Source organism: Falco peregrinus, chromosome 3 (assembly GCF_023634155.1).
Source record: "Falco peregrinus isolate bFalPer1 chromosome 3, bFalPer1.pri, whole genome shotgun sequence".
Taxonomy (NCBI): domain Eukaryota; kingdom Metazoa; phylum Chordata; class Aves; order Falconiformes; family Falconidae; genus Falco; species Falco peregrinus.
The window spans coordinates 30,364,470-30,389,106 of NC_073723.1; the positions used below are offsets into that span (position 1 = coordinate 30,364,470).

At 39.8% G+C, this 24,637-nt stretch overlaps 1 protein-coding gene across 2 annotated transcripts; it reads right to left on the reverse strand.

Annotated features, from left to right (window-relative positions):
* Positions 1–1,392: 1,392 nt before the first annotated feature.
* Positions 1,393–24,597, reverse strand: POP1 (POP1 homolog, ribonuclease P/MRP subunit). 2 transcript variants are annotated; one of them, XM_055800055.1, is made up of 15 exons: positions 24,258–24,597; positions 21,357–21,539; positions 20,303–20,478; positions 19,122–19,370; positions 18,461–18,548; positions 17,992–18,167; positions 17,109–17,326; positions 16,882–16,975; positions 15,972–16,083; positions 14,888–15,007; positions 7,734–7,849; positions 6,182–6,373; positions 5,129–5,283; positions 3,956–4,294; positions 1,393–3,153 (listed from the first exon to the last, which is right to left on the reverse strand). In XM_055800055.1, exons 1-15 carry the CDS (start codon positions 24,379–24,381, stop codon positions 2,496–2,498), a joined length of 3,000 nt encoding a protein of 999 aa, XP_055656030.1. In that variant the 5' UTR covers positions 24,382–24,597; the 3' UTR covers positions 1,393–2,495. The 2 variants fall into 2 exon arrangements, with proteins under 2 accessions (XP_055656030.1, XP_055656029.1); XM_055800054.1 differs by having other exon boundaries at positions 17,109–17,359.
* Between the last annotated feature and the right edge of the window lie 40 nt (positions 24,598–24,637).

A 24,637-nucleotide genomic window follows, 5' to 3' on the forward strand; every position in this document is an offset into this window, starting at 1 on the left:
GATTATCTGGTGTTGACACAGTTTTTATGACTAACTCACCCTTGAGACACTCCGAATCTGGAAATCCCAACCACAGATAAAAATTTCCTTGCAGCTACATAAAGTCACAGTATTTTTCTGACAAACTTTGGCTGAGAGTTTTGAGCATTTTTAACTTATCGGGCTTGCAGTGCATTTTACAAGGAGAGTGAAGTCTTAAGGCATAAATCATTGACTTAAAGGAAAACAACTGTGTAACAATATTACAAGATACACAGAACAGGATGCACTTGGATTCCAGTTTCTGTTCATTGGCTCACCAGAGACAAGGATCATAAATCAGAAATAGAGAATGGAAATCAAAGAGAAGTAACAGGAAGTGTCAAAATGAAAACCTGGCAGAAATTACCAATAGGAGGAAAAGAAAAAAGACTCCAGATGTTTCGGTTTTTTTAAAAAAAAAAAAAAACCTGGGAAAAATTCAGTGAACAAAAGATCTACAAGCAGAAAAGAAAAAATGATAGCTTGGGTAGAGGGCTTCTCCTCTTTCTTTCTCACATACAAGCCAGGTCTAGTGAGGCAAGAAAATATGTATTTAAATAAGGGAGGCGAGGGTGGGGGGAAAGCCATATAAACATCACCTCCCCTCTTTTCTTCCCATGAAGCACAGCTCTGGAAACTCTGACCCTAGAAATATTTCAATTGGGCTCACAATTCAAATGGTTCATTAAATCCAGGATTATTACCACGAGAGAACTTGATCAGAGCAGCCAGGCTGCAACGTTTAAGGGGCTCCTTATTCACACATACCTACAGGCTGCAGCACTCGCAGCCACAGGGCGAGGAGCTGTGAATCCCAGCCCTGCGCAGCACCAAGCTTTTCCTCTGGGGCCATCTGCCGGCTTTTGTGCGGATGCTTCTCGGGATGTCTCTGGAACGATGATTGCTTTATCAGGTGCACCGAAGGTGAGCGATGCTGGAGCCATTTGGCATCATTTCTCATGGAGCTGTGGTCCAAGCTGTGCTGGAGGCTGCACCTTTCTGTCCCACGTGCTGCCTAACTCTGAACTGGCACACAAGTCTTAAAGTGGTCTTCTGAAGACTTAAAAAAAAACCAAAACCAGCCCCACTTCCAATACTTCCCTTGTGATCAGAGATATTCATCCTTCTGCATGTGTGCCATATTTAATCCCACAATGGCCCTAAACTTTAATATTTGTGGGGGTAAGATATTTTAAATCCTTCCTCCAAGCAAACAACTTCAACCAATGTGAACCTATTAACCTAAAACATTTACAAACAAAACTGTGAATGAGGGAATTAATTTGCAGACTGATACTTTGGAAGACAAAGCCATTAACTAATCCATATTAAATGTCTTAAAGAATCAAACTTAGCCAGTAGACTCCTGAATCAAGAATAGATTACATTTTATTTGTACATGATAATTTCAGGGTAATTTTACCAACTGGCATATATTTGTATTACACTGCTACTGAACTACTGTTTATCACTGTAAATTCATTTTCAAGCTGCTTAACTCAAGAATGGCTAGAAGCTTAAGGCTACTGTTAAAAAAAACCCCAAACACCACCAAAACCGACCAGCCAACCCACACTGCCCCAGTCAAATCAAACACTTTTCTCCCTTCACCTCTCTAGCATACTTTACAAGTTTTATGGCTGTTTGAACAACATCCATAAACCATACTGCAACATGAAGAAACCTTCAATCCTAGCACATTCCGTACAGAAATAATCTCATTTTTAAGAAACCAAAATATCCCCTATTATTAACAAAAAATGTATGCTGACCCACCAGCAGCAAATTGCATCTGAAAGGATTATTACCTTTCAAAAATATTTTTCTCTCTCAGACTACAGAGAGAGATTGCTATACTTTCCAATTTAAGAGCTCCAGTTGCTATAATTCAAGATTATGTAGCTGGGCTATATTTTATTTGCATTTCATTTAAGCACAGAGATGCTCCACCACAGTAAGTACCCTTCTGCTTTCTGTGCTAGTTTCTCTACTTAGCTGTTCCACTGCAGCCACACATATTCAGACACGAAGAATTGTGAGAAGCCAATTGCCATATACACGGGTCCAGATCACATGCAGTTACCTATGTGTGAAAGTGCACTGGAAAGTTACAATCCATCTGACCAAAAGATTTCTGAAAGGACAACACAAAAATTTCTGTGTATTGTTACAGCATCCACTGCTCTGAGGTGAAAAATTAACCATATACTTCTTTACAGATACAGCAGACCCTGATAATGGATGCGTTACTGCTAGAGATCCTTAGCAATGCAGACATCAAAAGTAATACTAGGTCTGTTTATGCATTAGTTATTTTCATGAATAATGCTACAAAGCTTTTTAATTATTTCATAATCCTCAAGATGTTGTTTGGGCTCAGAACCACCTCAAATTTGAGACATATCAGAAAGGCCACAGAAGACAAAACAGGCATTCTTTGGTATTTTTGGTGTTCTACTGTGCTGCAATGATATTTAAACCTCAATATTAAGTCTTGCAAACCTGTACTGTAAAGATGCTGGAGTTCTTAACAAAACGAGTCCTTTTTTATCTGCTGGCTGCCTGTGTAACATATAAAGCAACCCTGTCAAGCTAACAAACCCCAGTGCTTCTCCACAGCCCGCAGCCAAGGAAAAATCCCCTCGAGTGACATATCCCAAGAGAGTTCTGGAGCAGTGGGAAGTAACATCTGGAAGAGCACCTGACCAAAGACCAAGAATGAGGTCTTCATGCTCCTCAGTTGTTTCTTTATCTGGAACATTCAGAGGGTCACCTTCTAGAGCCTTCCTGTTATCCTTTTTCTTCTTCTTCTCCTCTTTTAATTTCTGTACCTTGTGCTTGAATATGTCACAATGTTTGGGTTCCTGAGGACCACAGAAGAGTTTGTCTTTGCTTAGATGCAGCAAGTCATCTTCTGTTGGGATGCAAATCATGGCATGTAATTCAGGGTTCCCCTTTCTCAAGAGAGACAAGGTGACCCATACGAGAGCCCTTGGATAGCTCATCAAGATTGGCATAAAGACATCTTCAGTCATTTCCTTCTGTCCCAGTCGAGAAACAAGGCGGACACGCCGATCTTTTCCAGCAGTGGGATAGCACCAGGCTGATAACTGCATTAGTAGTTTTTCACTCCTATTAAAAATTTTTACAAACAAACATCAAGGATAGTTATTAACAAGTAGTACAACAGAAATCCAGCATCCCACATATTTACAAGAACACGATTAAAAAAAGCCCTAGGGCTTTTTGTAACCTTCCAAGCCAGTATTTGTATCACTTCTAGCACAAAAAGCACACGGGTGAGTGCAATTCATGTACAAGGCTATTTCTTCAGAAGGAGGTATTACTTGTTATAAACCCCCCAAATCTGTTGAATCACAAATGCTCTAAAACCTTCAGTGTCGTTAATGCAGCCCAGAACTGCCAGTGTTTTCTTCCCCTGACAACCACACAAAAATGAAAGACTGCATTCAAGCACTTAACAAACACTGTTGCTGCCCTCATGTGTTGCACTGGAATGCAGAGGATTCTCTATTTTCTTTATAGACCTTACTAAGCAGTGCAAGAACCACCTGTGATACTGTATTAGAAAAGAGAATGCAAGCTGATTTACACAGCAACAGTTTTAAAATCACAAACATGAGCTTCTAAAAGCTCCATCCACTTGGAAGCAGACAAAGTATATGTCAACTCCAAAACCACACTGAACTCAAATGCATTACATTTAAGATATTTACTTCATCTAGTCACAAAGTTTGCTGGGAAAACGCAGTAGAAGCACTTCCACTCAACAGCAACCTGTTTATTCTCCTCACTGTACTTGGATCAAATAGTTCTCTCATCCTAATAATCAAGGCTGAGCTCTTGCCTTCCCCAATTCAGTAACTCCCAATAAAGAAGTAACACCTCACATGCACGCATCGCTTTGACATACCTGAGAACAATGAAGTCACTTGTCATAGTTTCATCTCTCTCACCAAAGTTTTGGGTGCCTGTAACATCCTCTGTCTTTAGCACCCCTTCGGAGCTTGTTACTTCCATAGTCTCTACCTCACCAGTCTCAGGGGACGCTTCTTTGAGTACTTCTGCTTCGGGGTCACAAAAGCTATGCCCTTCAGTTGCACAGCGCTCAGGGTGTGGGGAAGAAGGATGTAAAAGTTCTCCTGAAGCTTTCATTCTTCCTTCCCAGTTCTTTGTCAGCTGCCCCCAAGGACAGAAGAAAGGGGACAGAGTGCCCAGCTTGACATAATTTACCCTTTTTGCCGGTGGACGTCTAAACGATAAATCAAGTAGGTAAGAATATTTGTTTCATGGGCCTTTATTCAGTCCTTAGCATTTCAAAAGGTGGTCTGCTTTGTCCTGCTGGTCTAATAATGTTTTCTGTTTTCAAAACCAAGTACTTAGAACAGAAAGTTAACTGTGCGTTCCCTTTGTAATGTCATCAAACAAGAAGTTTAGTTATTCTTCTAGACAACACTGCTCTATTCCCGAGTACCATATCCTTTCAGCCATGCTGGGTATTTCTATCAACTGTGACTGCCACCACCACCTTTTCCCCTGAACTTCTCCTACGTGCCCCTCCTAGCAGGAAGGGGAACCAACACCAGCTGGTGCAGAGGACACTTCCAGCTACTACATGCTCATGGTTAAGAGTTCTGTGTTTATTGCAGTGAAAATGAAGGTAAACTTCAGAATACCTGGTATTTAAAAGCTGGACACTGAAATATACCTCTTTGTTCACTTTATTCTTTAACATTTAGGACACACTTTGATATTCTGCCTCTGCCTTCTCCTACTTCTTCCCTCACTTACTGCTAGGGGAGCTTGAAATAGCTTTATTTTATTTTCATATACGCTTGTTATAGCCTCATAACTGAGCATACCTCTGGGAATAGGTTTTAGTTAATTTCTATGCCTTATTTAGCAGAGCTTTTCTGTTAAATATATCTAGGATTCTTTTCTTTTTTATACACTAGGATTTAAAACACTAGTGAAAGATCTCAAAAAAGTCCAAGTCTAAAGAAACACAAAAGGTAATTAAGGGAGTATTTTAAGCAGTACCCATTTTTTTTTTCTTTCTTGTAATCAATTTTTAAGTTAACATTACCGTTTGAATTTTTCAAGAAGACTGGTTTCCAGTTCTTTGGCAAACTGCATTCCTGCCTGGCAGTCTGGGAAATCATTTGGAGTGTGAGGTATTCTTTGATATTCAGAATGCTTTAAAGCCTCTTGCAAGCCACCAACTCGTACACCTCGATATATCTGTTATAAAAACCAAAACCCAAAAAAGCAGTGTTTGTACTGATTCCGGGTTCCTAACTGAAACAAAACATTAATGCTCCAGAAGCTACTGCCTTAGAAAATGGAAATCTGTCACTTTAGCTTTCATAACAATTACCTTAAGTATGGTTTTCAGAGTTCTAGATGCTCCTTTCAACAAAAATGTTAGTCATGCTCTTATATTTAATTCTGAAAAACCATCAACAGAACTGAAAAGAATTTCACAGGCTCTGTTCTCGTACATTGCCAAGAATGCCGTATTACTTCAAAGAAGTCACTGCCCAATTTATTTTAACTGTATATTAGGTATCACTGCAATTAATCCCCCTGCACACTCAAAAGCATAAATTTAAACTGCAAAAAAACATTAAAACTGCCATCTAAACATCCACAGCCAGATGCTCCAAACAGCACTGGAGGAACGTTCAAGCCTAACTCAAACTTTGTGTTTCAAGCTTTCTCCCAAACCAGAAGCTATCAATTTGTTGACAGAGTGGTGGAGATAGCCAAGCTTGAAATGGATTAGCAGCAGGCACCAAATGGTTTCTCTTTAGAGGCATGTGCCTGTAGAAACACAAAACCAAAGAGCTATAGCAACAGTTTTCTCTCCTTACTCCCCACTCTGATTTCGTGCTTTAGACTGCCCTGTGGGCACAGTTACACCCAACAGAAGACAGGGAAAGCTATTATCTATTTTTAAGATTTTAAGACCGAGCCTCTGTCATCAACCAGTTCATACACCCTCTTCTAAAGTGAGATTTTAATCTTATAATTGCGCATTGGTTACACAATGTGAAGTACACTCTCTAAAAACTATTATTTTGAACCAAATTATATGATTTGTCATATTTACTTGCAATGTGCAATGAAAAAAACTTACAAAAGGAATCCAGAAAGCCATGCCCCAGCCCTTTGGGAGATAGATATCCCAGCCACTCCCCCATCCTGGTCGATCTTCTCCAGCCATTTTCCCTGGCTGCTGCACCAACAGTATAGGAATCTTAGATTCAGAAGGACCCAAATCAAGGTGTGATCCAGGTACCAGTAATTGAGCTCTCATATGGTTTAAATCCTGAGAAGGAGGAGACATTTCCCATAAGTTAGTAATCATTTCTCCCTCTTCCGGATACTATTCCAAGATACAGAGAAGAGGTAAGCTTATAAGTAGGAAAAATATACGAGTAACATGCTACATGTTTGAAATTACCTTCATCAAGACATGAAAAATGTGTTGGTTGTTTTTTTTTTTTTAAAAAAAAAAGGTATTAAGCACCCTTTTTCTCCCCTTCTTACTTGCACAGACCTTGATGGAGAGCAGGTACTGAAATTCAGAGCAAAAATATACAGCACAGATGAAGGAGGAAAAACAAGTATTGCAACTTGATATTTAGAGATTTGTGCACAAGACTAGACCGAACAGGTGCTTTCAGACAGTCTGTCAATACATGGAGAAAATCTGAACTACATCCAGGGAGATGAGAAGAACATTTGGTCACAAAACAGTTTCATACAAAGCATGCTGGCTCCAAGGCTTTGTCAATCACCACTTGTTTTATCTCATTGTACCGCATTAAGAATACATTTATAAAAAAACAGACCATCAGACTGCCTCTTTACACATCCCTTCTGCATCAGGTGTTTCATAAGGTAAACATTACCTTTCATGACAGCACGAAGAACACTGTCATAGACAAAAACTGCGCTAGTGTACTACTTTATACGTACTCTGCCTTTTTTACACTACATCAGCCTGTTTGAAAGAGCACAAAACTAATTTTCATAAAGAATAATTAGAGAGAAGTTTCTGCTATAAAAATATTTTCTCTTTTTTATTACAATAGTGCTGAAAGTTTATCATCTCTTGCAACTAAATCATCTTTTTACCCATGCATTTTATGGGTTGCTCCTCCATTGTCAACAGAAATGTCAAGATAGGAGATTTCAAACCTGTAACAGCACATTTAAAGCTCCCTACAAATTACAGGTTATTGCCCAGAACACCCACAACAGAGTGTGCTGCAGTTCAGAACCAGAGGGATTTATTCCCTTCCAACTTCTGTGATTCTTTTGTCAGAATTATCCTGGCTATGACTGAGGAGTGAATGGCCACAGCCTCTCTGTGCCACTTCATCCCTTTCACCTGCTGCACGAGTCAAGGGGATGTAGGAAATCCAATTCCAAACCCTTCTGACAAATAAACATACAGCTATTTAGTCCCGTAGACAATCCAAAAAAGTTTTCTTTTAATTGAATCATGAAGAATAGCTGTGCAAGAACATTACACAAAGGCTACAGAATAACAACTCAGCAGCTGGATACTATGACATTAGGAAACTACTGCTTTTGGATTTATACAAGTTTCAAGAGTCCCGTTCTATGGACTCTATGGACCATTAGCCATTTCCTTCATGGCAATCTACCTTCTTAGTTACCTGCTCTGAGATTTTATTTTCAGTGACGTTCTTACAGATGTCCTGGTCCCAGATAAAGCTGTGAGCACAGTCTACAGGTACACCCTCCAGGTACAGCTGCCTAACTTTATCATTATCTACAAAAGAAGAGAACCTTCAAACAAAATTCAAATATTTTTTGTGTCTTCAGAATCAAATTACCAAACCCACTCCATTACCGTAAGTACAACGAGCAGACAGCTAAGGAAACAGACTATTAAAAGCTTAACAAGCATCACTGCTTCTGGAGTATTTTGCTATCACGTTTTCCAAATACAAAATATGAAAGACTTAGTGTTAGAAGCATTAACATGGTGTTCTCTTACAGACATTTCTTATTACAAATAACATCACGTTTGGCAATGTAAATTACATCTTTAGCAAGCCACCTTTAATATTCCGGCATTTGACCTTTCAGGCAGAGCACACAGCTCAACAGGTTTGGTAAAAATCAGAAAGAGCAGCATTAGACTGATATATTTCAGGCTTTGTAAGTAAACTTGTAAGAGAAGCAAGGACGACCTTTATGAAATGTACATACAGGAAATATTTTTATGGATATGACTAGCATGCAACTACTCATTTAGCACTAGCTTCCCACTCGAGATCTTTCCAGGCTCTGTGCTTCAAGGAAGGGACTATTCTTTGCTTATGTCTACACAAACCAACAGTTGCGTGCATTACTGAAGATAAGTAACACTTTAACACTGATTGTTGAAGTATGAAATAAATCTCTCTCATCTTCAGTTTGCAATCTAACCAAAGCAGAGAAAATGTATACCTGCCTTTGGTGATCTATCGATTAAAAGCCTTCTGTGTACAGTACGTAATGCATGCTGATCCATATTTTAAGTGAAATAATTCTTACTAATAAACAATACAGTGAACTGATTAATAGTTCTGCAATTAAAACTTACAGGGACTGCTGGTAATTCTGTGATCTATAAGTCTTACATATTAAAGGAACATAATGTGTTGGGGTTTGTTTTTTAAAATCACTTCGTCTATCAAAAGAAGATTCAGCTGATTTTTCCAGTTAAAGTTGACAAAGACTTTAAGCACAGAACATAGGAATTATTCAGTAGTACTAACAATACTATAGGTACTGCTGAATATAATTGCAGTAATTATTCATTTAAAAGCTATAATCTTAAATATGTCACCATTACTAAGAGTTGCAAAATACTTCAAAAGAAATCTTAAATACAGCAGCACTCCCGACAGTTTGACAGTGCTATTAAGCTGATACTTGCTATACATTCTTGCTGATGAGTTACATTTACGTGAGAGGGAGAAAAACTATAAAGAAATTACCAGATTAGGGTGGCATAAAAACTATAAAGAAATTACCAGATTAGGGTGGCATTCCTTCAAATCAAGAACAATATAACTAAAAAGGAAATCCTGTCAATTCAGCTAGAAGAATTCCTTCTCAGACCAAAGATTTACGACAGGAACCCAAGCAAGAAACTAAGAGCTCAACACTCCTAGAGGCAAAGCACATTCTATCTGGAGATACAGCAAGTATCAATGCCTCAAAAGGAGGAGGAAAAAAAGACAGCAACAAAACCATGTAGTGGTGGTGGGGAATTCCTTCCTGACTCTTACAGATAACCAAGGCAGAAGGGCACATAATTACAAGCAAACATAAGGTTAAGGAAAGTGACTTTTCCATCTTCTGTGCAGAAAGCATTTGTGAACGCCAGAATCCCTTTATGTTAAAGTACTTAAATGTTCTAATTCCTTCAATGGTAAATTATTCACTGTAACTTTCTCTGATTGTTTTTTACCACTTCTTTCTATTACCACAGTTCAGATTGTCCTTGTCATATTCTTGGAGTTTTTTACAATTTCTATATTATATAATGGCATTAATATTTTTTTTTCCTCCACTTTAGAAAGCCCTTTTAAGTCAGCCTCTTTCCATCACCACAGTACATCCAATATCCCCCTCACTACCCTAAAATATACTTCTCTCACTTGGCATGTTCTTTCTCCTTGATCCTCACTGAACTTGGAGAATTAAATTTCTCTACTAAGCACACTATAACTCAACTCATAATCCCATATCTTCATACCAGTTCTCTTATTTCTTACCTCTCTTCTGTTTTCTTCAGCCCACCAAGATTGCTGGGGAAATAACCCTACTGATGAATAAGTTGCTGATGATAGCAGATGTTAAAGGTAGTATAGGAAATAGGGAGTTGGATTACTAAGCACACAAAGCTCAGGGACAATCAGCACATTACCTGTTTCTACTGGTGTTAATGGCTGGTGCTTAGACAATACAAGCAGCTAGAGGAAAGTTTTGTTCCATTTCAAGCTGTTCTGATGTGTGTAGCTGATTATCTTAACAGTCTTAGAAGACAGGCCTAAGAGCTAATAGTTCTTCTATTTGAAATTTTTCCCTCCCTCTGTGAGGGCATAGCAGAAAAACTAGAAATGTAAGCACTGCTCGTTCAGACCCGTATGTGTGTAGTGGCACGTGGTACCAGCACAACTGATGCAAGAGGCGTGTTCACAGGCAAGGATTCAGGCTGTGTGTCTGCAGAAGGAACTTGAGCTCACTTATCTTTCATGACACATTTTCCTTCTATGTTTCTCATACACTGATTGTTTAAAAGCTCTACCGTATTCCATGTTGAGTAGTTTTTAAAGCAGTGGAATTTGCATTCTCCCATAGAAGACAGGAAAAGCACATCAAAATGTTGAAAGTGTACTTTAAAATGGAGGAAAGAACAGAACTAATTTGCAGTCATGCAAGCACTGACTGCTTCTTGGGAGTCTTTACTTCCAGAAGGCATAAACCTGCTGAGAAGGCAGTGAAAAGTAATTTATTCACAAACTTTCCATTCCCCAGCCTGAAGAAATGAGGACAGTTCTTTGATTAAATCCCATCAGCACATGTCTGTAACACATGGCTTGCACACATGCATATATGCATTCAGAGTGAGAGTAACTGGAAGAGGCTGATATTACATTTCATTTGTTAGCATGTTACAGGGAAAAAAACTACACAGGCATATCTTAGAACAGCATTTGGAAAAAAAGAAGGGATAAGGACAGATGCGTACCATTTCACACACTGCATGTATGACAATCCACAAGCAAAGACGTGGCTGTAACTTACCTAAACTATTCACTCATTTGACAAACACGCATCTTTAAGTTAGTAAAGATTTCCTAAGAAAATCAGTTCGCTTTCATACAACATTAAAGAACAAGAGAGGCTAAAGCACATATAGAATCTACTAACATACACAGTGCCATTTCAATCTTACTAATACTAATCCTAGTAGTATTTGAATGTCTAGGAAGCAAAAAGGTAGAAAAAGTGTGGGAAAACAGCAGAAGTTCCTTTTTATTGCTCAGTCAACACGTCATTAAGGCAAATGAATGATTACTAACATTTCTTAAATAAAGATCATCTCACTGTATGACGACATCTGAGTAATGTTATATCAAAACCAAGGCTCAGAAAGTTTTTGTAGTTCTGTGGCTTGTAAAAAGATTTATTCTTACAGAAGGGGCAAATTAATACCACACAAATGGAATTACAGATCTTAGAGAAGTGTTCTTATTGGGTGGGTGTTACTGTGGAAATCTTGGTAATACTATTGCTGTAGTGATGTATACGATATGCCATGATTAAATTCCTTCCTTTTTTGGTTAAACAAATGGCCCTTCACAAAACTGAAGGACAGTCTCCATTCCTGGGTTACCCTTGACAAACGAACCAGTAAAATGAGAGGACAGAACCGATTGGAAAAATGCTGGCTAAAATACTAAATCAAACCAGAATAATCTTTGGGAACATGTTGCTTCTGATCAGATTCTTGTTGGCTATGTCCGTAATCTGTCTTCAAATGTGGCCAATAACAGGTCCTGGGGAAGCATACAACGCTAGAATCAGCATGTAGCATTGCGTTTCCTCACTCTGCCAGTTCCTAGCCACGTGTGGCTTACAGACTTCTTCAGAGGTGATTCTTTTGCACTGAGCAGCCTTCAAAATGTTGTTCAGATATTTAACTGATTTTTTTAACTCCTGCAAGCCTTCCAGGCAATCAAGGAGGCTTATAGGAAAAAGCAATAAATCGAAGTGGTGTATAGAGGCAGTAAAACATGCAACAAGACCCCACACTCCAAGATTACAAACTAAGCTGACAGAATACAGGAAGACCTTATAATAGGTCCTGAAACAGCGAATAGTGGAAAGAAAGTATAATGCTTGCATAAAGAGAACAGATTAGACATAAAATGCATTCTGCACAGTAACTCGTTGTGTCTAGGCTTCCTTTTATTTACACATATGGAATTTTACTTTTTCTTTCAAAACCACTGATAATTAAATGCACTTGAATGTCTTCCCCAACTAGAAAATTATAAAAGCATCTGAGCTTAATAATCTAACATGGATTAAATTTCTAGAAGTATTTTAAAAAAAAGTAACTTCTCTGCTTTTAACTACTTGAGCAAGGTGGCCTATTAAGGCAGAGATACAGCACAGGCAGTAGCTGTCACAGTCAACTATAAAATCAGGTTAAGAACAACAGTCTTTGGAGAGTAACAATAGCCTCCTGTCCTGGTTTCAGGTGGGACAGAGTTAATTTTCTTCTCAGTAGCTGGTGCTGTGCTGTGTTTTGGATTTGGTGGGAAAACAACGCTGATGGCACACTGATGGTTTTGGTTGTTGCTGGGTGATGTTTATATTAAGTCAAGGACTTTTCAGTTTCTGAGGCCCAGCCAGTGAGAAGGCTGGAATGGCACAAGAAATTAGGAGGGGACAGAACCAGGACAGCTGACTGAACTAGTCAAAGGGATATTCCATACCATATGTCATGCTGAGTATATATAAGCTAGGGGAAGAAGGAAGTAGGGGACGTTCAGACTGATGGCGTTTGTCTGCCCGAGTAACTGTTATGTGTGATGGAGCCCTGCTCTCCTGGGGATGGCTGAACACCTGCCTGCCCATGGCAAGTGGTGAATGCATTCCTTGTTTTGCTTTGCTTGCGTGTGCGGCTTTTGCTTTACCTATTAAACTGTCTTTATCTCAACCCACCAATTTTCTCACTTTTACTCTTCCAATCCTCTCTCCCACCCCACCATGGGGGGAGTGAGCAAGCGGCTGTATGGTGCTTAGTCGCCAGCCAGAGTTAAACCATGACACCTCCCTTTCCAACTAACACCTAAGAATACTCAACAATGGAGACAGGAATGTGTCAGACCTCAGTCTTGAGTTCCTCAGGTTGGAGAGATGAGCTACCAAGTCACAGGATTCCCCCACTGCATGTGTAATGAGTACGCAGGAGATTGTGAATGATCCTGTAACTCTTCCTACACAGCATTAGGAAGTCACTCAAGTGGGCAAAGTAGAAAACAGCAGCCCTGCTGAACCATTAGTCCCTCCTGTTCTCTCTTTAACTGCTTCTATTCCCTTACCATGATGTCCTTTTGATTTTCTACTAGAAGACAGATGTATTCTCCGTCTTCTTTCATCTTTCTGCCTACTCAACTTATTTAGTACTGTTGTAACATCAAGTTCTTTAGCAGAACCTAAATTAGAAGGTATCACAGTTTACCTTTTCTTGGTAGCTGAGCAAGAACCTTCTCTCTCTCCTGAATAAAAGTCAGAGAGGACACAGAGTTTTAATTTCATGATGAAAACAAAAAAAAAAAAAAAAAACAATGCTCAGAAAGGAACCAGAAACCAACACCAGATGTTCTGAAAGTTTGTGGTTTAGATTTTTGCAAGTGAAGGGTAACACCAAGCAGAAAGACCTCAAAAGGCCATTTCTAGCCAGCTAAAGGAACACAGGCATAGGTATTTTCTTCCCCTTGACTTCCTCTCTTACATCATTACCTCTTCACCATGGCCCTCTTTCCTGAGGGATAACCAGCTCTGGCAGTGGGACAGAAACTACTATGAGACATTTCCAATGCCTAGATGCCTTCCGCTGATCTTGCTTTCTTGAACACATCTTCACAGACATGACAAGCAGAATGAAGGGAGCTGAATTACTTCTTGTAGTTGCTAAGTCCTCTACCAACTCAAACCCGTATCTGTAAACAAGTGCTACATAGCTCACCTTACTTCTCAGCAGAAAGGAACCAAAGTAGAGGTCATGTATGCTGCAGAACTTCCAACAGGAACATTAATGATGATAAAGTTAGCTGAGCAGAACTAATTTACAGGAGAGAAAGGCTGTCTAGATACAGAGGGTAGATAGGAGGACGTAAGAAAATCCAAGTAACACAGAGTTGTGCAGAGCTGAAAGACAGTAACTGAAATAGGTGTTCAACATGACTTAAGGAAAAAGGTAAGGCTAGATTATTCTAGTGTCTTGCAAACACACTATCAAGGAAATGAAGTATTTTCAAGTGTCTGGAACCTTCAACTTGTCCTATTTGCTACTGTTTGCTAACTGGCTATTATGTTTCTTGTATTAGGTGAAGCAGTCTGTGTCCAGTCAACCTAACTGTGTACAGTGCTGTGTAGGCGCTTCCAAACCCTACTGCATATATACTGCATATACTCTTGCACATTTTTCAAGGACATTCACATCCAACTGATTTTGAATTTTGCACTGAAACATTGTCTAAGTCAGCACTGAAATGAAAGTTTCAGAAGTCATGCATTTTTCATTCTTAACATAACCAGCATCTTGGCCACTTGAAACGCTAATCTTGAGATGCTAGTTTTTTTCAATGGAACCACAACTTTCATCCTTGTAGGGCTATAAACCAGGAACAGCATCAGGAAGCCTGAACACCAAACAGAAACTTACGAAGTAGCTTTTAGCACCTGGTTGGCCTTGCCAGGATTCGAACCTGGATCATCTGTATGGTCAGACAGAGGCTTCCACTGAGCACAAGACCAGCTTTGGTGCATGTCCCTCCCTCAAAATTGCAGTTCTAAAACCTATGCAACTTTTAAGCTGTTTCTGTTCTGCCAGGGGCTGTGGAAAGGGGAAGGAAACATTCTGAAAGCAAACTGTAGAGGAAAACAGCAAGACACAATCAGGAGATGACAGTAAATGAAAAAAAAAAAAAAAAAAAAAAAAAAAAGTGTTGAGAGCAACTGCATCTCTTGCCTTTGGCAGTTCCAGGAGAAGCATAATATAAGCAAGGCATTTTACCTTGGTATTTTTCAAAGTCTGGCACAGCTTTTGTCTTCTTTTTTGGCAAATTGACTCGAGGATCTCCAACAGTGAGGCCCAGTATTGTACCTGGTGGCATTTCTGATGGTGAACTTATCCCTTTAAAAATACACAGATGAACATTGCCATGAAACTACATCTTTTCTGCACCATTTTGTGCAATTTTGCCTGCAGGATGTGATACCACTATAAGCCAGAGAAGCAATCCAGAATACTCAAATTAACGTGCTTTGAAAACTCACCAATGCTTGTTAAGTGTCCAATAACAAAAGACAACAATAGCAGTGTAAGACTTAGTTTGCAATTACATTTGTGCTTAGCATAGAAGGGAGATCACTCTCACAACTTACATACTCAATTCATTCTTTGCATTTGGTAAATATCTTAAAGAGCCATCTCTTAAAGAACAACCAACCTTTGTCCTACAGTTGTCTTCTAAAGAAATTAAATTGAAAAATGTTTTTGAAGTTTTACCTCATCTCTACTTAACTGCCTCACATTGGATAGCTCAAGTATAGTGTGAGATCTACCAAAGCCAGCTCCTTACCTGCTTCAGCACTAGAAAGTGAGAAGATGTTGTTAACTTTATGGTATTTTACAACTCAGCCAAATAAACAACTATTTATTAGAAACAAAAATATAAAGCAAGGTGTAACACTTTTACTTTGGGTAGGAGCCTACCATTTTATCTGTGGAGGTATGGTACAACTTATTGCCTTAATTTGGTGTGTACGGGGGGAGAGAGTGTGAGTGTATCTCAGACTGTATCCCTCCAGCAATCTCAAATCTAAGTTCATGAAGATAAGAAACAAGATTCAGTTTATACATTGAGAGTTTGGACTACACAGGGGATTAAAATTCCCTTTAAAAAACTTAATGTAACACCTCCTGAGTCTTTGATGTGCCACAGTAATTACCTAAGCACATGCTCAACGGCATCACTCTCTTGATCAAGAAAAAAATAAGCATTTCCAAACTGAAGTCAATTTATTAGTATGCCAGTTTTGACTACTGGAGTTTAAGAGTTTCCCTTTCCTCCCATAGCACCCATATGCCCAAATACCTTCTAATAGCTCAAAGATAGCACTTTGACATTGATGAAGCGATACTTTTTCAGAGTCCTTGCAGTTTTCTACCCACCAGTTATTCAGTCCTGTCTCTGAATCTGCCATCTCCTGGAAAACAACACAACTAATTAAACTCAAGTGGTTATTCAGTATTTGCTACCAGTATGAATTCACTCTCATTTTGCCTTAACCACTATGCTTGCTTTCTTCCTCTTCAAGTTTCAAACCAAAATTTTTTTTCCTGATGCTGTCTATTCCTATACTCCACTTTACAGTAATCCCCAATAAGCTGTTCAGTTTAACCTGTGTTCCAAAAATTAACAAAACAATCCACAATGCTTCCTAATTCTGTCATTAATTATTTCCTACAAAAAGCCAGAGATTTCATGGCCTCGTCATCTTTGGTGCAAGTAACAAAAAAAACCCCATTAAAATCACAGTGATGCTACCTGTCAAGAGGTGGACAAAATACTAAATCCTGGAGAAACTGCACATTTGACTGAAAATGCAGAAGTTTTCTATACCTTACGTGTCTCTTCCTTTAGCTCTAGGTGCTCTAGCCCTTTGCTTAGAGATATGACCTATGGTTTGTCAAAGAGAATATAAATTATTCTGGACCTCTCAGCAGAATACGTCACTACAGCACAAACTACACAGCCCTACTCAACAGCACCATTGTTTCTATTTTCTTCCTATCCTGGCTTAAAATCCAGATAGGGGTTCTTCCCAAGATTAGCATTAGTCAAGAGGTTCAATATAGAGAAGCTAACAGAGTAGAAATACATAGGTTAGACTTTATAATAAGGAAGGCCAGGTAGTTCATAATTCCTTCTAGCAACAAAAAGCTTGCACATTCTAGAAACCTTATCAAAATTACAGTAATATCCAAACTGCCAATTTCCTTACTGTTTGGAGAGAAGCAGCTTTCAAGGTCTCTGTAAGGACAGAGTGTGATAATGGGCCAATCAGCCGATATCTGAGAATCTCCATGGTTCTGTCACTGAAACAGAAGAAAATTTCAGGTGAATTTGCAATCATACAACATACAATATTTTTCCCCAGTACTGCTAAGCCAGAATTCAGCTGTATTAAGTGGTTAAAGGTCATGGTTTCTGACTCTACTATAAACAAACCTGATCACAATGCCAGTAGTCTGTGAGATCCAAGAGTAGGACTGGAATGCATCTCTAGTGCCATCACCAATTATTTTTTTCACTGGCACAGCTTTTTCTCCTTCTTTATCCTCCATCTTCCTTTTCTTGCCAAGGCAAGGAACAATATCTGTTTGTTTTTGCTCTTGAATTGATGTTGTAACAGGCTCAGGAATATAGATTTCCTCAGGCTCTGAACACTGAAATATTGTTTTTAACTCTCTCAATATGCCCTTAAGAAACATGAAAAGTTTGGATTACGATAATAAACAGTGCATTGCAAAGCTTAAATACAGTTTTAAGAATTACACTCTACTATTTTATTTTCCTATATGAATTTAAGGGAATAAACTTCATTCTGCTGGAGTCCAGGGCTGGCTAGCAAGAGCTGAAAGTAATACTGAATGTTGCTAGGAATTTATTCTCGCTCAAATTAATGTAAGAAAAATTGCTACTACCCAAAATTTTACTTTTTTTTTTATTTTTATATTTTTAAAGTTCATAGCTAAGTACCAGATCAGGATTACCTGTGATGAGACTAAACTTAACCTGTTGGGTGTGCCAGTAGGAAGGATGCGAATCAAGCAACAACATATTACAAATGTATCCTTAAGCAAGTGACACTAGAAAACATTTAACAAGCTCAAACACTAAAAAATTCTCAGAGGCATGCACCTTCTGTACAAGCTTTATAAAAACAAGCTGTAGAATATAAATATTGTTAGAGTGGAAACAGTCTTCCAACTTCCAGTTCCTAAAGCCAAGTATCATACCCAGCTCTTCCACACTTTTCAGAAGGTATCTTCAGTATTATGTATTGTACATTTTTAAAGAAATCAGAGTTAAACTATACAGAAAAAAATACCTGTTTGAGAGCTGGATGTACCCAGATCCACAACTGTCTGTTTTCAGACCCATCCCTGGGTTTCCAAATGAATGTAACGGGACCAAGCATACCCTCAGGATAACGATCTGCTTGGTAAAGATTCAGGGAACCCTCAAATCTTCCAGATAGACAACTAGCCTCTTCAAATGTTAATCCTAAAGAAGAAGATACTTATTGAAAAACAAAAAAATCTCCTGCTTAAAAGAAAAAAAAAAAGAAATTAATTCTGCTAATCCTGTATCACAATTAGTTTATTAACAAGCAACTGAAAATCAGAATGTCTGGTCCTAGTACGAGACATTTTAGTTATGTTTTTCAACCAAAATCACAGCCCAGTATCAACTGTTACTACTATTGAGATTGGCTGGGTATTAAAAAAAGGAAAAAGATGGGTCATCCTTTAGTCTATTCAGTATCTTAACTTAATTTTGAACTACATAAATCTTACCTGTCTCAATGCTACATATTCGAGCAAGTGGCTTCAGAAGCTCATTCTCTTTACCAGTCAACTCCAGGCAACAATAATATGATAGGTCCTGAAACAATAGGATAGCGGTAAAGTGAGAATAACTCTTGAAAGTGACGCTGGCAAGGAAGGACCAGACAGAGCTTCACAATTTACCCCAAAATACTCATTTTTTATTCACTAAAATTCATCTCAAAGAGAAATGAGTTTTCTTTTTTAACTTAAAATCTCTAGTTATAGAAGAGCTGTCAGGCATTCCTCTCATTTGACAGCCAACCTGCCTCTCAAACCAACAGACCAAGAAGGCCATGGAACAAAGCCCCTGTCTTCACTAGCATCCTGCTCATGAAGACGATGCAGGGATTCTCTTCACCCCTTAGCTCTTGAGAAGACTGAAACTGTCATATTTCAGTCATAGTTACCATAAAACTCTTTTAATGGTTCATCTCCTTCCCTCTGATACTCACCACCCTTCATCACAATTATGAAATCACTCCTTTCGTACTTAGCAGTTACTAACAGCTGACACAAAAGTACTTCAAAGAGACAGAAATACTCCTTATAACTGAATAGTTGATTACTGCACCTTGGCAAAATAACAAAGAAAACTGACGTAAAAATAACAAAGAAAATAGACTGGTACCTGAAGAAGGCAGTGTTTTGCCATGGCGCGGTAACAAGCCCTGTAGCTCTTCTCCGTAGGGCTATTTCCTAAACAGTATCCCCATTTCTTTGCCATATGAAATCTCTTTGCATGCCAAATATGGGTCTCCAGCCAAATATTCTTTCTTTGCCTGCGATTAAACTCTGCTACCAAATTTATGTGGCGCCTTCTAGCTTTGCGGCATTTAGTCTTTGACTGTTCTTTTTTCTGATGTACAGCTTTCTCTGCCTGTTTTTAAAAGAGAGGATATCGAAGTAAACCTCAAAAGGACAAACTTCTGTAGAAGAAAAATGCTGACATATATAAGCATACAGGAAGCACTAGCATTAAGTTATACTTTATTCTGATGTTAGTTCTCCATAATTCTTGAGGCTAACTAACATTCTGGAACTTTATACACAAGCCCCATCCACACAAGTGCATCAAGGTTTTACTGGAACCCATAGGTAAACCAAAATCCCCACACATTCAGAAACCTACTAGTGAACAGTAAGATCTGCTACTTCCTGTGTGAAGGTTTTGCCCAACATCAATATATCCACATGATCAAATGAATATGACATTAGGAACACCACGAGATTTGAGCTGGTACAGAAGCAGTATGGACTCTCAGACTGTCGGGTAGGACTCTAAGGGTTCTACAACGTGTAGAAAGCGAACAAGAAAGGACTGTGGTGATGTCTTGACCAAATTCTTGACAAATACCCAGTTAAGGTCTGAATTATTATGGGTGAGTGCATGGCTAGAGAGGAAGGCTCAACTGTCTCAATGTTTGATTCGTCTTTTTGTGAAGAGAAATGGTAGAAATAAACAGGGACTATAAAACATAAAAAAATTCTTAGGGTGTCCTTTGTAAGCTCACCAAGGAAGAGCTGACAATAAACCCCTCCTGCAGTGGACCCTTTTATCATCACTACTCTAATAACTTCTTAAGACATCCAATAAGCACAAATCCAGGTGTTAGTGACATCTACTTGAGCTACCATCTAAAACTGAGGTGTTCCTGCATTTTGAATCCAAATGTCAGTCAAAGTTTGAGAACCTGTAGGGAAGTTTTGCAGATAAACTCAGGTCTGAACATTAATAAATGTACAGCTGAACACTATGCCTTAGCTATGCTCACTATATAGTTTATCAAATACTATAAAACGCACTTATACCTCTTTCCTGGCAATCTCTTGGAGCCGTCTGGGTAGGCGTTTAATATTGTGACTCATAGCTCGCCTTCGCATGTGCCTAGGTAGAGTCTGGAAAACTAGAGAGTTTGAAGACTTCTGTGCAACTGCTTTCAACATGGCATTGATCTCAGCAGCACGAGCTTGAGCAAAGGTAGAAACTGGAATGAAAAGAACTGCATTAGAGCATGACAAACGGCAAAAATCAAAGGGGAACACTGCACGTAAATTACTGAATTCCAGTAGAGTATTCCTAGTACATCGGTCTCATAAGTTTTTGAGATAAAAGTAAATACTGTATACTGTTATTAAAGAAAATTCAATTCTTTAGATATTCTGAAGCTTACAGATATGGTGAAGCAAATACTTATAAATGAATGAATTCAAAAGCCATGATATAACCAACAATTTACGCAAATAATGCAAAATTAATGCAAATAAAACTATTAGCATTAAGTACTTCTTGATGAAATTAGAGCAGCGATCTTTCAGATGGTATTCAGAGAGCTGAAAAAAAATCTGCATGGAAAAAAAGGGAAGCAGTAATCATATTACAGACTGTTTTAAAATGATCAAATAAAATCCAGAGGTTGGTCTTGTTTTCTGCTTATGGAAGCGTATCTACTATCACAGTAACACCACACTTCGGAAAGCTAGTCTGCTCTCCTAAATAAATGTTCTGTTAGATGAAAAGTTGTCTTTAGCTCACATCACGGGGAAAAACAGTTTCACTAGCTGTATTAAAAGCACATGGCTGTCAGTTCTCATTTTGCTGGCAAAGAGAAACCAAAATGCACATTCCTCATTACAATTAAATACAACTTTTCAACCCAGAGGTCTGAAAGGACTCATTAAACAACAGCTGGTCATTCATTCCAGTATACAACTACTACTGTATTTTGGAGAAAATTACGAAAAACAGAAGAACATAGCATCAGTTCTAATTTTTGCTCCTGAACAAAAACAAAGATAGACAGCAAACAATCACCTGCAAGTTGCCCGGGACATAAAAATCATGACCTTTTTCTTATATACTAACCTGTTATGTATTTTGGCATTTCCTCAGAAATACTCTGACGTCCTCCTTGCCATCCCCCGCTTCCTCTGCCTCTCTCTCCTCTGTTTTGTCCTTTTGCAAAATATTGGTCTTTCCTGTAAGAAGGCCCAGATGACTGATTCAAAAATTTCTGCTGATGATACTGCTGCTCTGAACAAACATCTCCTGCAGGGTTTAGAGATAAAAAGAGTTAATAGAAATGCAAAGCAGTCTGAGTAACTGATAACTAAACACAGTTTTTCCTCGTAAGATTGCATTGCACATTCCTCCTCTTTTATATATATATATACCTATATATATACCTGCAAAAGTAATCAGAAGAATTAAGTTCTTTTTTATACGAAGAAATAAAATTTTTGCACTGTCCTGCAGCAAGCCTACAGTAGACTAAATAACTTTTGTACATTCTGAAAATGGTATCCAATCCAGACTTTGTCTTCAATACTCCATCAGATCCAATAGGAAAGATCTGACTAAAATCTTTGTCTATGCAATAAATAAATAAATAAATAAATAAATAAATAAAGTCTATGCAATATCAGTAGTGATTTTTACTACTGTCTAGTCAGAATTTTAGCACTAAACAAGAAACGTTTGTATTTTTCCCTCTTGCCCCTTGATTTTTTCCCCCTAAGCAAATGTATTCTTGTCTCACTTACATGTATTTCTGTTACAGCAATAAATAAGGTAATCATGATACATGTATGTCGGTGCAGTAAGTTACTTTTCTGGTACAAGCATTTAAATCAATATTGAAATTAAATAAAGTCTACAGTAAGCTTCCTAAGGTATAGGAATACTTTTCAAGAGTGATAAGCACCCAACAATACTTCAAGTTTAAGAGGGCCTACAACTCCATACTTAAAGATCTATTTATATTCAACCTATTCAGTTCAGTCTTCCTTAGGGTTTCTAGTACAACTTCAGATACAGTTCTCAGGCAGCTCCTGCTGGACAACTGGACTAGAAAGGGCCCAGCCAGCCACTCCCACCACTCCACCTGCATCATGACGAGTGCTTGCGGGAACATGAGGCCATACAGTTCAGGGAGCTTCTCTAGTGAAAATCAACCTGCATGTCCAGAGAAATGGGGCAACAGATTAAAAAAAAATCAGTTTTCAGGTTGATGAGCTTCTTAAACAAGCCTATCCCATTGTCCCAAAAATGCTACCATTGGCATGAGGAACAGCCAGGAGCAAATCTACCTCCTGCAGCATCAATTGATGTGAACTTAAAATGGCAAAGAACCTCCTTTTTCCATTTCAAATAAGCATAAAGCTTAAGTTTTATGTTCAGCAGCAATGCTGTTGCAGCCTTGACGCAACCACACATCATGCAGAACTGCACTAATTCAGATGAAAAAATAGTTTTTACATGGAATAACTCTCTGATCTGGGTTCTCCACATGGCTGAGAGGAGCGCTGTCTGGACAGCGAGGTAAAGGTGAGAAGGAAATAGCTGGGAGAGAGGGATGGATGCTGCCTCAGTAAGCAAATCTGTGTAGACCTACAGCCCAACTCAATTGTGCAAGGGTAACTGGACAGCAATTAACTCATACCACAAACACACTCTTTCACTATCAAGTTTGCCTAAGAATGGAGGAGCTAAACATTTTAATCAGAAGATGGAAGAGTTTCAAAGGACAGTGACTGACTTATTACCTAAAGAAAAATTAAATTATTTCAGGTACTATGTAGATCCATTGTTTTCTAACTCCTATTTATACTTTTTTTCTTTCCTATGAAACAGCCCTATAAAACCGAGATACTGACTAACACTACAAAAGAATGTTATATGGATGAAAATGCATGCTATTTAACAGGACAGAAAAGCATAACCATGTAATCTTAGAAGTTCCTTGTTACAAATAAAGGTAGAAAAAATGTGTTTAATCTGGCAGTACTCTGGTAATGATATTCCAAAATCTTCAGACAGGGCTGTCTATAATTTGCTACGTCATTCTGTCTGCCTAGGAACTCTTCAATCACCTAAACACGCAGTGACACTTAAGCATTTTTTTGTTCAACCACAAAGATGCAATTTGTCAGCTTCTGAAGGCCTCACAGTAACAGGCCCTGCTCTTATGTATGCTTCTATTTTCCCCCCAGAAATAACATAGGTAACAAAATAAAAAAATGAAACTGGGGAGAGGCTGGGGGGGGGGTGAAATCAAAGTCCGCCTGTAGCACACAAGATGCAGGTCAATGAAAAAAGCATCTGGCATACAGGTTGACGGATTCTTTCAGTCTTAAAGGTCACCTGCGTACAAAATGCTCCAGCAATGACCTAGCAACACTGCCATTTTAGGGAAACGCCTTGCTGCCTCCTGCCAATACTCTCCTATAGATAGAGAAGCCACAAGCCCCAGAAGGCAAATTGGCTGGGCATGCTGATCGGATGGAAAACCAGCACATTTATCATAGGGCCAGCAGGCTAAACCAGCTCCTCCTGGGGCTCCTAGGTCTGACAGAAAGAGAAGAGAGATCATTGGATGTGGTAAAACGCCTAAATTAATTTTAAGACTAGAAACCCCAGCGGGTGGGTAGGGATTTGTCGTGTAATCAAAGGGGTGATTGCAGAGAAGCGCACGCTGACGAGATGCAGGGCAGAACCAGGGCTAAAGCACCCAACGGCTGGGGACGAGGCCCCGGGGCTGAGGAGACAGGGACACCCACCCCGAGGGGAAGGGGGATGGCACCCAGCCCGGGGCGCGGGGGGGGGGGGGGGGGGGGGGGGGGGGGGGGGGACCCAGCCCCGGGGGGGGGACGGGACGGGGAGACCCAGCCGCGGGGAGGGGGGGGACACCCAGCCCCGGGGGGGTGCACCCCCTCGGCTGTCACCCACCCCGTCCCTGGGTAGGGGGAACCCCCTCCCCAGCCGTACCTGGAGGTGGGCAGGCTCTGCCCCCGCCGCCGCCGGGGCAGGGTCCCGGCTCTGCGGGAAGGGTGACGCTGGCCGGCTGGTTCCTCATCTTCTTGGCCCGCTTCTTCTCCCGCGCCCCAGACATCTCCGGCAGGGCCCGGGGGGCGCGGGGAGAGGAGGCTCACAGCAACCCACCCCTAGGCGGGCCTGAGCGCGCCCGGCGAGGGCTGCCAAGCCTCTCCGCAGCGGAGGAGAGCCGGGGAAAGGCTGGCGGTGCAGCCGCGGCCAAAGCGGGAACGGGAACGGCCCCCGGCCCCGCAGCCACCCGCGGCGCGGCCCCCACCGGCTACACGCGGCCGCCCGAAACCCCGCAGCGCGCATGCGCGCGCGCACACGCCCAC